This window comes from Balearica regulorum, chromosome 21 (assembly GCF_011004875.1).
Source record: "Balearica regulorum gibbericeps isolate bBalReg1 chromosome 21, bBalReg1.pri, whole genome shotgun sequence".
Lineage (NCBI taxonomy): Eukaryota > Metazoa > Chordata > Aves > Gruiformes > Gruidae > Balearica > Balearica regulorum.
In genome coordinates, this window is record NC_046204.1 from 4,944,335 (window position 1) to 4,958,656 (window position 14,322).

General features: G+C 37.0%; 1 protein-coding gene across 4 annotated transcripts in view; it reads right to left on the bottom strand.

The window, feature by feature from the left end:
• Positions 1-14,322, bottom strand: part of CLSTN1 (calsyntenin 1) — a 40,247-nt gene that overhangs the window by 17,143 nt on the left and 8,782 nt on the right. For 2 of the 4 annotated variants that reach the window (XM_075773186.1, XM_075773188.1), the window contains exons 2-7: positions 12,626-12,748; positions 5,986-6,015; positions 4,363-4,558; positions 2,039-2,247; positions 876-1,025; positions 592-777 (exon numbers count right to left, since the gene is read on the bottom strand). In XM_075773186.1, the coding sequence (XP_075629301.1) occupies positions 592-777; positions 876-1,025; positions 2,039-2,247; positions 4,363-4,558; positions 5,986-6,015; positions 12,626-12,748 (894 nt within the window). The remainder of the gene's footprint in view (positions 1-591; positions 778-875; positions 1,026-2,038; positions 2,248-4,362; positions 4,559-5,985; positions 6,016-12,625; positions 12,749-14,322) is intronic. The other 2 variants (XM_075773191.1, XM_075773187.1) reach the window with 1 other exon arrangement.

Consider the following 14,322-nt stretch of genomic DNA (forward strand, 5'->3'; position numbering starts at 1 on the left):
CAACTGAAGTTGAAGACATAAATCATCGGTGATCATTTGTCCTGCAATCTCCATTCTTCCATACTGGCTACAAAGGATTCATAAACTTTTCATAAGCTCTTTAACTGCAGCATACATGGATGCCAAGGCACCCTTTATTCCTAGAGCAATCACAGTATAAATTTAACTGATGCAAGTAAATTGTGTTTTCCAAACCACACTTCCTTGGTTTTCTCATCCTCTTTTTCACCATGTATCTCTTACATTGCATCCTTCACATCCATCATGCCTCAGAAAAACACAGAGATTTTAATGGCCCTTCCATATATCTAACATCCTTTCAGCTCTTGAACTCGAATCTCATGTGAGGGAAATTACTAGTCTGTATACACTCGCGGAGAGGTAGAAGAAAGAGATTCTTTACTGCATTTGAGAATTATTTTGAAGGTCAACTTCAGCCAATTTCATGCTTTTTTTGCCTGCTAGGCAAAAAGTTGGAGGAAACTACATGCAAACGAAGACCATATCCACTCACTGATTTATGGTCTAACATATTCAAAGAAAAACTAATAAGCAAGAGAGATCACTTTATTCTAACAAAAGCATTCTTACCACAAAGTTTGTGAATGGATTTCTCAGAGTAGGTGTCTCTATCACAGCCTTTACCAATATGGTTGGTTTCTAATTCAACCGTTGCTTGAATTGAGGTTATCGGCTCATCACATGTCTCCAAACGCATACCAGGGAAGAGAGCTAAAGAACCAGTGCCAGGCTCATATTCTATTCTTTTGCTCCAACCTGTATATTTATCCAAAGAAATAATATTAAAAACCTCTCATGTTTAACTGAAGGTACTGGCAAATGCTAAAAGTAGTGAGGAAGGAGCTCAAACTAACCTTGCCAGCCAGGCTTGCATGTAGGCTTAACGCTAATTTTAACCAACACATCCTCAGCAGCTCTCTTCTTCCCACAGTCATACGCCGTCACTGTCAGTTTATACTGATGTTCTTTACCATAGTTTAACTTTTCTATGTTTTTTATATAACCTGACAGGGGAAAAAAAAAAAAAAAAAGGCAAAAAAGCAACAATCAGACATCAGTATCTACTAATTTCTCAGGGTCACTGCCACATTAAATGCATCCAGACACCATCTACGTACTTCATACAGGTACCAAGACTGTAACAGACAAATCTGCAAGTGAATTAGCCCTTCACTATTTGACTTTTCACTGCCAGACATCAGGCCCAGATCCTTAAAAATTACATAAATCCAGAGAATGAGCACACATACACACAACAGCAGGTATATACTTATCAGGCTCTCAACAGTGTACTATATTACTCAAAATGAAACTGTTCATATGTGATAACTGAGACTTAAATTGTTTGGCACGTGCCAGGATTCTCTAACTTTATTTGAATTTGTACACCCATGAAAATTACCCAATGGCAACATGGACCCCCCCAAAACTCACACTAAAGCACACTAAAAACTGCCTCGCTTTGCTTAATCAACTTGCTTGAACCCCTAGAAGTAGCGTATAGATTTTGCAGGGTCCACAGATCACTGGCGGAAATAACCTAAACAAATCATTACACCTCAAAACCAATAACCACGGTACTGTAATCTTCAGAGACACATACGAGCATCACAAATGTGAAAAGCACACACGTGGAACCCCATGTTTGAAAACTCATTAGCAAAAGCTCTCCTAATACAGAATAGGAAACTACGGGGCGGGGGGGGAAGCTTATCAAGAGCTGGTTTTAAACATAATACAGCTCCCATATTTCCTTTATTTTGAAAAGCATTTTACAAGAAACAACACACATGCAACAGACCATCTGCTCCTTACATCAGCAGATAGCACATGGCATTGAAAGATGTCTCACTTTTCATTATCAATTCAAACTGATAAAGTGAACACGTCCATTTAACTATGTTGTAGGAAAGGGTTAAAACAAGGTCACTGTAGTTTTACACTGACCAGTTTGAAGTCCTATTCTTAGGATGGCAAATTACAGTAATTCCCACTCCATCTCGCATCATGTTCTTACCATCTTTGTCAATAGCAAAAGGTACATCCGGAGTTACAATTTCGTAATTGCAAATCTGGCTGAACTGAGGTGAACAATCTGCATCCACTGCTTCCACCTTCAGGATGTTGTCATACCTCTTCCCTTCAATAACTGTTGCCTTGTACGACTTCTCTTTGAACACAGGAGCATACTCATTCACATCATTCACCTGAATGTGCACTGTTGCTCTGGAAATAAAACAGAAAGGTCAGCTTCCTATATACTGCAAACCTCCCATTCCTGCAAGGAGTCGGACAGAACAGCTCCCTCTTCTACAGATGAAGCCACCCTTCAGAATTTAAGCTCCCAGAAAGAAGTGACCAATGACTAATCAAACTAACAATCTCAACTACCCTAACTAGGAAAGCAGTGGATATTTTTCCAGCGTGTTGCTATATAATTCAGTGTAGTTCTGGGTTATTGCTTACTATTGCAGTTTATTTGCAAATAAAATTCAAACCCTTGTATTGCAACTATTAAATTGTCGCCATTTTACAGAAATACAACAAAATACAGCTGTGACAAAATAGGTTTTTGCTTCTATTAAAACAGTACAATTCTTCAAGTTTTTCCTGTGTCAGAGTATTTGATATAAACACCCAATTTTTATTTCATGCGAACAAGAATGACAGTTAAGACTGGTCTTAGACTAAAAGCTCAGTCAAGTGCATTTGATTAGCTTTCTTTTGGTAATAAAGTACTGAGCTGTGTAAGTCAGTGAAAACTGGCTTATTTCTTGGATGAAGGAGTAAGAAATCAGACAATTTAAACGGAAGAATCACAGAAGTGGAAGATAATACTTTAACACATCATATAGCTAGCTAGATAATCCCAAACAGAGTGGATCTTCAATTCGTCCTTTCATGCTTGTCACCAATTGCTGGTATATACAGAATAGGAAAATAATGCAGTTTCTGTCAATGACCGATGAGAAAAGGTGAATAATGAAAAGTATCTGGAATGTAAACTAATAAAGAATTCAATCACCACAGCCCTTCTATAAAAGCAAAAGTTTTCTAATGCTCATGCTAAAAAAAATAACTAAGGTTTTCTTTTATCCTATGTGCTAAACAAATGCCACAAAACATGGTCCAACACATTTTATATTCCTGACTTTAAGAGCTAAACTCCAAGATGGTTAAAAGCCACAAAAAACATAACACAGCCAGCCATGGGGCAGGGAAATTTCAACAGTAGTTTGTAGGTGCAGGTCTTGGAAAACCGTGATTCTGCTGTGGGAAAAGAAGAGTTGCACAGCACACTGCTAGAGCTGTACTGGTTCATTACAAAGCCATGAATTTGGATAACCATAATTTTTACTAAACCCATCAGAAGAAAGTTTCTCTCTCAATTAACCAACGTAGGTAGAAAAATACAAGTAAGTTCTGCAGTGTGGAGAAGGAACTGCACACTATCAAACCAAACAAAGAATATCATTCCAGCCAACCCAACAAAACATTTGCTGCCATCTTTCTCTTTGAAATCTTTCTTCAAAAGACAAACTGAATATCAAACAGAGTTTAAGGGCATATCTATTTTCCGTAAGTGCAATCCTTGAGGAGATAACTTCCTGCTGCCTATTTGAAGCGTAACAAGGCTGTACTTGTCACCAAGATGACTACTGCTGGTCTATTCCTCATCTTATTTATGCCCTTCTTTGCTTCACACAAACAGTAATCTTCCACATGCTCTGCAGATGTTTACACTAGGGTGTTAAACAGTTATTCTCAAGTGGATTTTCTAGAGAGCATTTTTACATTGTGGTTTTTTTCTTTAGATAAAGATTAGCTAAAGATTGCTTTGTTCTTGTTCTTTAATCTAGGCAAAGATGAACCTTATGCTATTCATCCTGTTTTTTTTGGTGAGGCTGTCTGGAAATGACAGCAACTTGTACGCTTTTCCATTTTGTCAAGTTTAATATAGATTGACTTCTTGAAACAGTTCTTCAGTTTTAGAAACTGAATTCTGAAACAATGTCCAGGCTTGGTATCCCATGCAAACTCTTGGTATCAACTCAAGACAGATTTGACCTTATCAACAGTTTTCCTGCTTCTATCCCCACACTATTTTATAATGTAAATTCTGAGATATCAAGGGATAAAGCAGTATCATTTAGAATACAGCTAAAGAGATGTCAAAAGAGCTCATTTCCATTTTGCTGCTATTTATATTACCATTACATGAAAGTCTTCCAGTATTAACACTTGGTTTACATTTACTCTAAATACACAGACCGTAAATCACCATGAGCAGGGGACCGCCTGAAACCAAACTTCCCCTCAGCCCACCACAGATTTACTTACTTGTGGGATTTTTTTGCATTTGCTCCATCTGGTCCCTTTCCACAGTCATAGGCCTGTATGGTGAATGTGTAGTCCTTCTGTAGTTCACAGTCAAGCTTTTCTTTAGAGTGTATTATTCCCTCACCAGTGGATTTATCCACTACCACTGCTTCAAAGGGAACATTTTGCCCGTGAATTTTAAATCCACAAATCTCACCTACAGATTCAAAGTAAGAGAGGTTAGAACGGGTCAAAATTATTAATTTTTTTAAAAATAAATGACGAAATATTTTGCAGCCAAGGGTTTGTGAGGGTCTGTGGACAAAGCAAGAGCACTGTGCTTAAAAAATGGGTGATTTCTGGGAACTTTAGTAAAAAGAAGCATACGTCTGCCTTCCAAGCAACTGGTTTACTTTGCATCCATTCATGCAGGAATACAAAAGAGAAAAAGAGAAATGTAGACAGGCATTTCACAGGAGTACTTGAGATAGCTCTAGGGTAAGAGTAGATCTTATGAGAGCATACAGCCAAGGCCGCTGGTAGTATCTTCTATGCCAAGCTACTGGGAATAGCCGGGCAGCTTGTTTATTTTGACCAGAGCAAAAGGTTAAAATGCACAGTTACAAGTCAAGGGATGAAAAAGCTTCAAGTACAGGTTCAGCACCATAATTACAGAAATTCTGTCAAAAGATCAAAGAACAAAGTCTTCCTGTGCAATGTACCTGGCTAAAATTAGGGAATCAAAATAAACTACTGAATGAGAAAGGTAGAAATACCAACTTCTCAGGCATCCATTTCAACAGCTATCTACTAACACAGACCAAATATTAGTCAAGGAAGCTCTCACATGGAATGATTTAGTAGGCTTTCTTTTCTAATCAAACTCTTCGTCCTAACAAACTTGCGGGAGAAGCCTCTAGCACATCATTTAAAAACACACCTAAGCCCAAGATGACACTGCAAGAGCCCTTGCTGGCACAGCTAGGTCCATGCGTCAGCATGTAAGCGGAGTGAGCCTAGCACACCGAGCTGTGCTAACAAAAGCCACTCAACAAACAGTTTGATCACCTACCCTGTGTTTTTACCTGCGTAACTTGTTATGTTTTGAAGGTGATTTTCTTGCACCAACGTAAACCACTATTTTGCTCTTATAGTTGCAGCGGTATCACAGTACCAAGAATGCACTCCTATTGTAAACATGTCTAGAGGTATTGACAAAACGGTATTTGATTCTGATTTTAAACTACTGAAGGAAGTGTACTGCAGGGAAGGTCTTACAATGCTTCGGCAGTTAAATATTACTTTACAAAGCATATGAAAAAACTTAAGATGTCCCAAAGTAGTAAGCTATCGGTGAAAATGCCAGAAAATGCTGTTTTCCCCCAAAATAACTTCTTTAGTGTCCATACAACGTACAATAATCCCAAATGGTTCAAATGGATGTCTGATTTACAGATATTTCTAACCAAGGGTTTGGTTACATTAACAGTTTTTATCAATAGATTTTAAAATAGAAAAAAACTGGGAGAATAAATGGGACAAAAAAACATGACAGGATCTTCTGTTTAAGTGCTGATTCCCCATTTCATAACCAAAGTTAGTATGTTAATATTCATAAAAGGGATAGAAAGAACCCTTTATCACCTTCTTTGGTGACTGTCACCTCAAAACTCTCTAAAGGGAGAAAAGATAAACCCAAGTCAGTAACAGGAAAGGTTGAAAGGGAGCAAATAAGGAAAAGGCAAAGATGCACACATTACACAGAAAAGCTTTGGAAGAATTGTATTTTAAAATTCCAGTGGCGATTTGCTGTAACTGTTACAATTTTAGAGTTTTAGTTATGTTAAATATGATTTAATCTTTTAACTCCAGGTTGTCATTTGTAGAATTATGAAGTATTTACTAAGGTTATCAAAAGGCTTTTTTCTTTTTGTCCTTTTCTTTCCTTTTTAGTAATACCAACTGCTAAACAAAAGATATTTTCAAAATTCCATGTTGAAGAACTATCAATAAAGCACAATTTTCCATCAGAATTTATTTGTGCTATTCTATTTAAAGAAGAGATGTTAAATAATTTAAACAAGCTTTTATCTATTATACTGAAACCACCATGTTTCTAAAATTAAAAAACTTCATATCCTCCTTTTGAGTTCCAGGAAAAAAAAAATTGAAAATAGTCAATGGGATTTTTGTGTTTCCACATAAATTTTTTATTGTTCTAGGTTAACACCTAACATTTGCAAAATTTAAATCCTACATCAAACTCAACTTGACAATATTGCCATAATTAATGATTTAAAAAATACACACATTTAATTGTGATCCTAATGAACATAAAAGCTTTAATGTAAGAAATGGGGGGGGGGGGGGGAAGAAGCTATATATTGTCCTGGCAGCATATTGCTTTTCCAGGTTAAACAAGCGACCAACAGCTTCTATAATTTTATTCTACTGCTAAAATACAGTTATGCTGCACAGCTAACCCTGTTCTTCGCTCCCACAGAAATCAGAATTTGTTAAAACCCCAAACTACCACCTTTTACGTATCATCCAACATACCAATTATTTTTTCCTGGTTACCATCATCTCTGACATGAATTCCAGTAGAACAAAGCAGACTTCTACCCTTAAAATCACTTCTAGCAGATCTCCTGCTAATTCTCACATATTTCAAACAACTTGCAGTAACACTGTTATTCATGTCTCCATTCTAGAGTGGCCTTAAAAAGAGATGAGGCATTATGGTTACAGAGAAATTTTTTTCTTAAAAAGGCAAATGTATAGCTTAATATTGAAATAGAAATATAATTAATGAAAAATACCTTATAATGTATCATGATTTGTAGTCCTTTTTTTTTTTTAAAAAAAAGAAGCCAGTTTCTGAAATAGGTCTCATGAAGTTTTTCCTGAAATTCACTTCGGGTAATCCCTAGACTTATAATCAGCTCTTTATTTTAATGCAAGTATGCTGCCTCTTGTGGCACCCACATAATTTATCTCAGTCTATTCTTACACAAGATATAAATATAATCCTGGATTTGAACATGTTTCGGCAATAGGATCATTCAAGAGAATTTTGCACTGCTTAAATTTGTGGCCGAAACCACTGTTAGCCAGAAGTGACATTCCAACTGCAAGCTTTTACATATTCCACATCTCTTACTCCAGGACACCTACCTCCCTGCCTCCTTCCAGTAACTCTAACTTCGAGAGTCAAGCATTGTGTGTGAAACATTAAGATTACAGGAAAAAAAATTATATGGAAGGGAACATTAAAGCAGAAAGAAGCCTGATAATGGAGAGAAGGAGAAGTGTATTTATTAATGCAGCAATTACCTACTTGGAAGAAGGGGAGGCTGTTTAAAAACTGGTCAGTTCTTTATCATCTGAAGTGACCTTTACCTCTGGCACACCACCAATTTGGCTGCTAGGAAGTTCAGGCATTATATTTTTGGCAACAGAGCATAAGACATAAATAAGCTCTCCAGTGAATATCCATGTGTCTCCAGATACTTTTTAAGATGTAAAGCTTCTGTTCAAGGTGTACTATAGCTCAAATCCTGCCAGATGTTTCTCAAACAATAACTGACCTGATACAATCCTATTTTCCACTTCACACAAGTTGGATTAACAAAAAGACCTTTTATTACTACCTAGACAAGGTACTTGTGACTGAAGAAGTTATAACGCATAAAAACTATGGCGTTACTTATGATATTAGTGCTCTGAATAAGCAAATGTAGATCTCCCAACCTAACAAGCCTTTTAAGCTCCCTTCTTCAAAGTGTCTCTACAATGAAAAGAAGCAATTCTCTAAAGTACAAAATACTTCCAAAAAAGTAAAGCTCCTCCTCCTTTCTCCAAAATATATTACAGACTGTTACAGAGCTGTTTCCAAGTAAGATAATTTATAGATTAATATTCCCATACACAAATAATATTCATTTCCATCTCAGTTATGAAATGCATATATTTATACAGTGTATGTAAGGATCTTCTGTTATTACAGAATTCTTGGCAGTGAATTTTTTTATTGCCATTAAGCAAGCTTAGTCCCATAACATGCTCCCTAAGGTTTCATGCTTTGTCATATGTGCTTAATGCTTTTTCTCATTTCATTCTGAAGTTGAGATACATTACTGAAATAAATTTTGACCTCTCCTAATCTTAGATGATCAATCTGTAAATTAGTTTATACATGATGTATTGGAAACTGTTCAGCTAAATAAACTGTAACTGGGATAGAACTTTACAGTGTTTCACTCAGCTGTAATTAAAGTTGAAAAACCATTTCATTTCACACATAGCACAGGTTTGTGGAACTTAGGTTAGCCAGAAAACATATGGTAATTCTGTATCCTAAAGGCATTCAGTATTTTTCCTTTCTAGTGCAGCACAACCAAATGACAGTGAGGGTCTGGTAGAATTTTAAGGTTTTGTTGATTTTTAGTTTTATCTCTTTCTGTACTGTTATAATGATGTAAAATACTTAATTACAGTATAAATACTTCAGGAAAGCCTCCTGTATAGAACACCTCCAAGCAAGTATCTCTTAGTACTATACAAAACTGCTAAAAAGTGAACCAATTTTAAATTTCGCAACTAGTGGTAACTCCATTTCAGTTTGTATTTGTAGGCATAAGAGGTATAAACCAAAATGTCACCGTTGTGCATGCCTTAAATTTGATGCAAAAACGGCTGAAATACTGTTGCAACAAAATTTCCTCCTGGGTTTGCCAACCAACCATGCGACATTTGTTGTATGCTCATTGACTGACTCACTGGATGTGACAGGATCAAAATCTTTATCCGTTTGACTACAGAGCATCATTTGCCTTCACTACGTATCACTTTATACCCATCGTGCTGCTGAGCACTGCGTTACATGCTGGTGTGACGTCAGCACAGCTCCCTGCCCTCAACAAACACAGGCTGGCAGCACAGCGAGGAAACACGGCATCAGCACTCGCCCACCGCAACACGTGAACCCCACACACCTCCGGGGAGAGGCTGACAGAATGGCTTGGGGGATTTTTGGGTTTTGTTTTTTTTTAAAGAACGAATAGAGATTCTGCAAGATCATTTTCAAAGCTCTATGCATATTCATGCTGTAAGTCAAAAAATTCCTAACCCCCACAAAAATATTTCTTGCATCCCAGATTAGTAAGGGGAAAATAAAGTACTGCGGCTGAGAAGTGGTTTTCTCTAGGGGTGGGGGAAGAGGGATTAAAACCCTATTACAGACACATCAAAAAAACAAGGAAGCATTTCCTTCCACCAGGGAAACATTTCAAACATCTTGCTAGCAAGACCCCATGATATACTCTTGTAACAAAACACATCCAGCTATGTGAAGGCATCCAGATATAATATTGTTTGTTTCAAATGCAATAAAAATTCAGTTCCTTTCTGCATAGCAAAGGGGAAATCCATACTGAGAGCTTCAGACATCAAACTGATTTTAGACACAAATTACTCTATGTACAATAGAAAATGTAGCTGTCCTTTATTTTATTTTTTCAGCAAAACCATTTGGAATCATATTCCAACATGACTCAATTTGTAACATAGAAAAATTTCACTGAGGAAAGAGAACGGTCACTGTCTTCTCAGCAGATCTGTGACAATCAGGGTACAAACGACTGACTCCGTGGGGTCTCCGTATGTCAGACAGTATGACAAGGCAACCTGCCATGACTATATTCAAACTATGTTTTCAAAAGTGTGTTGTTTCAGATGCAAAACCATACAAATTACCCTAGAACTAAATGTCTATGTAACCCTACTTATTTTCACACACTTGATTTTTAGGATCCTACCCACAGCACGGAGTGAGCAAAGCAATAAAATACTATTTTTACTTGCCCCACAGTTCATGTCCTACAAAGCATTTAAATGAACTACAAAGCATTTAAATGAACTAGTTCCAAGATGTTTCAACATGCTCAAAATTGAAATAAAGCAAAAAGGTCTATTGAAAATATTTTAAACCTGTACACAGTTCAAAAGTTTCACAGCTCAGCTAGGGGGCACAGTTACTCAAAACATCCAACCTTTCGAAGCATGAATAAATTTGATTTATAAGTAGGAATATACCAGTTATGGCAGAAACAGCCATTTAATCCTGCAAACGCTTTGTTTTGCTGTGAAAACATGTCACTGATCTAACGGGCTTCTCACACTTAAACACCCACATAGATGCTGCTGGACAATAACAACGCTATTCTCCCTTCTAGGGCCTGACTACAGCACCACCAACTAGAATTGATAATGCTGATTCAACACATCTCCCACATTTGGTCTACTCAAAGACAGATTCAAGTATTGTTCCATCTAATGGTGGACAAATACTTTCACAGATTCCCACAGCACAGTCATTCAAAATTTACGCAATTCAAATCCAACAGAGTCATACTGAGGAAAATTTCTTTACGTTAGCGTGCTACACTCAGAATTTAAGATAACTATTTAAAATCCATTGTTCTGCTGCAGCTTAAGAATTGTTAGGTTTTGAAAACCAAAATATATAATGTTTATACAAATGTTTAATAAAACCAACTTCCAGTTCATTACATGAAAGCAGGTTTATACAATTTAGACGAACACAATGGAAAAGCAGTCTCATTTGAAGAGATGCTTTGACATCAGAGTTTCTTCTGCAAATTTGACAATATATTTGAAGATATCCTCCCAGTACTCTCCTAAAGCTTCATGATATCCAGCACTCCAGAAAGCTTTACTATCCACCAAGAGGTATAAAATTGCCATTTTCAAAATCTGTTCAATGCTGTCAAACCACCAGCACCTACATTTAAAGCACTTAAGAACTGTAAGAGATGATTCATATTCTCCTCATCACCAAGTACGCAAGTCAGCCTTCCCATATCTCTTTTTACTTAACAGATTTTGTGTATCCCAACAAAAGCTTCTTCATTTGAAAAAATGAAAAGGTTTTTTGTTCATAGACAGCAGTTTTATTTCCAGCTAAGATCACTTAAGAGCCTCTGCCATGTGTACCAATGCATGGGAAAGTTTGAATTTCAGAGGTTTACCATTATCTCTGAACTTCCTGAATTTCTAAGGCAGCGTTGGAGATAATTACAGCCTTATGATAATGCAACAAAACTGTTATTTTAAGTACCACTTTAAGAAATTGTGACCCAGTTGCCATAATACTGTAGCACACAATGCAGTTAGCATGCTGAACATTTCAAGCAACTGTTAATCACTCTTTTTCTACCACTTCCTCCTTGAAGCCAGGCTAAGCAATGTTCCCCAAAATGCCTAATGTCACATCCTCTAGGTATTTTACTAGGATCCTTAACTCTAAAATTTCACTTAACCAAGTAAGCTTATGTAGATACTTAATTTAAGCTTGTGTTATCAACTATAACTAATCTAAATGCCTGATGATATTCTTCAGAGTTTTCTACTATTTTGTCAAATCAAGAAAGTACTTTCCATAATACTGCATCCAATTAATGAATACAGTATTCTTAAACAGTAGTTTCCAGGAAAAAAAACAACTGCAAAAGTTTGTAAGAAAACTGTCATCTGTCAGGCCTATGCCGAAAGTGAGGAGTTAGCCTACATTTTGCAAATGGCTTGTGTATCATTCTCTATATTTTTTATTAGAGGAGAAAAAGCCTTTTCTTCTGGTAGAAGAGGCCATCTATTTGTTAAAATGCCCCAAACTGCTAAGCAAGCTTATCACAGAAGCTCTGGATTTCTACAGGAATTCTCAGTCCAAATACTGCACAGAAGAAACGCAATCTTAATTCTACTAATTACTGTTTTTAATATATTAAGACACAAATAAAAAACACCAAGAAAATCAAAACCTCTCTTCAGAATGATAGGAAAATAATTGTTTCAGAACTCCCAGACTGAATGTTGTGAAATGTGGAATCCAGAGGATTGAGAAAAAGGTTAGACGCTATGGAAAAAAAAACCAAACCCAAAAAACCCCAAACCCCACAAAACCCTCCTCCAACAACCCCGACACCCCCCCCCCCCCCAAAATTTACATATACAGATGAAATTGAAAGAAGCATGGAACATCTGCAATATAAAGTACTCTCTGGTCTGGATATTTGGATACAGCTGTATATTTATGGCTATAAATATGAAATAAAACTCAGGTCCACGCACAACCATTTCGTAGGGTCTAAAAGCTTTGAAACATTATACTACTGTTAGGGAAAGCACACTAAGTAACACACAGCATTTGTCATCAAGAAAGCATTTCCACTTCCTAAAAAAGAAATGCAGACAAATTCTTTACCTGCAAAACGCAGAGGCGCATCTTTGTCCAGGGCTATTAACGGGGGGTCCAAGAGCACCGTGTTGTCATTTTCTGTAACTATACCATGATAGGTTGTTTCAATCCATGGCTTATGCTTGTTAACTGAAAGGAAACCAAAGTACAAAGTCAAAATGTTTGAAACTGACTTCTTTAAAAAATGCTTTATAATACCCACTTCAGTGTTTTCTTCTTTCATTTTTCTAAACCTGAACCAGCATTTTACTAAATTAAAAAAATACTTGAGACAAAATCCTGGCTAAGTATGTTCAGAAGAGTCCAGCGTCCCTGCAGGCTTTCCAAAAGTAACTCAGAGAATCTAAATTAGTCTCTTAACTATGCTGGGATTTAAGATGCCCCTGAAGTGCAATTCAAAAACCTTCTAACAGAGATGGGGAGCTGCTGCCATCAGTGCCAAGCATGACACTAGAAAAACCTAGGTTCAGCAGCAGATGAAAATGGACCGGTCAACCCGAAACCTAAGTGTTATCTACGCTCTACTTCTCTCCAACTTGGAAAATGGGATCCAGTTGGTGGACTGTTCTTCAGAATGTGATGGCTTTTTCTAGTTTCAGCATTTTGCCTGGTAGGAGGTTTGCTATTACCATTAAGAGAACTAGTGGAAAGGAGATTAAACTTAACTCATTTCTCCACAAGGCCTAAGGACACTTCCCAAGGAAACAAACAGGGAGCGACAGATGACTCTGTCCCAGTGTAAGATCTAGACCTAGAACCTCTTGTATCAGTTTTACCAGTCATTTATATGACATCGCAGGGAAAGGAGGACTCCAGGAGTTGTGCTGAAGCTGGGGAAGTATGCAAAATGCAAGAAAGGGAGAGAGAGGAGAGGCAACTGAAAAGGGCAAGACACCAGCTTTGCAGCCCTCTGCTTGGCCGCAGAGATGCAATGCAAGCATCTCAGGTCCTTCTGAGTTTGAAGATTTGGACTTTGTAGTCTTTACACGTGCCTAATTTCAGACAGAAATTCAGATTTCTGCCACCACTGGAAGAAGGGACCAAAATCTCAGGCCTTTTCTGCCATCTAATAGAATGTCTTGAAATCTGAGTGAAATACCAACTACTTTTTATATCACTTATTTAGTAGTTGCTTTAAGAGACTGGGAAACTCCACTAAAAGATTGCCCATAAAAGCATTCTTCCAACTCTGCATATAAGAATCTGTAAATCGATTACTTGAGCATGTTTAAGATGACTGGTCATCTCAGAATGATAGAATCGTTTAGGTTGGAACACACCCTTAAGATCATCGAGTCCAACCATTTCTTCCTCTGTTGCAAAGAAATGCAGTATCTTTCCTTATCAGCTTGCAAAACCATTTTTTTCTAGTACATCACAAAAGATGCGAGAAAAAATCATGTTATCTACTAGGTTATCATCTACTACGTGACAATCCAATGTGAGAGTGCCTTGATTATTAAATATTTATCTTTATGCTGTGCTCTCCAAAGATAAATATGGCCTGTAGTCTACAGTACCAGTATATGTGGTGTAACAATTAATTCTTCTTGACAGTTGAATGTATTGTTTCTTTTGGTCTAGCTCTCTTCATGCTGAGGTTACATACCAGATACACATCAGCTTCACCTAAACTGTATATCTGCTACTTCAAAAAACCTCTTAGGATACCACATACTCTTGCTTCTTAAATTAATACTATT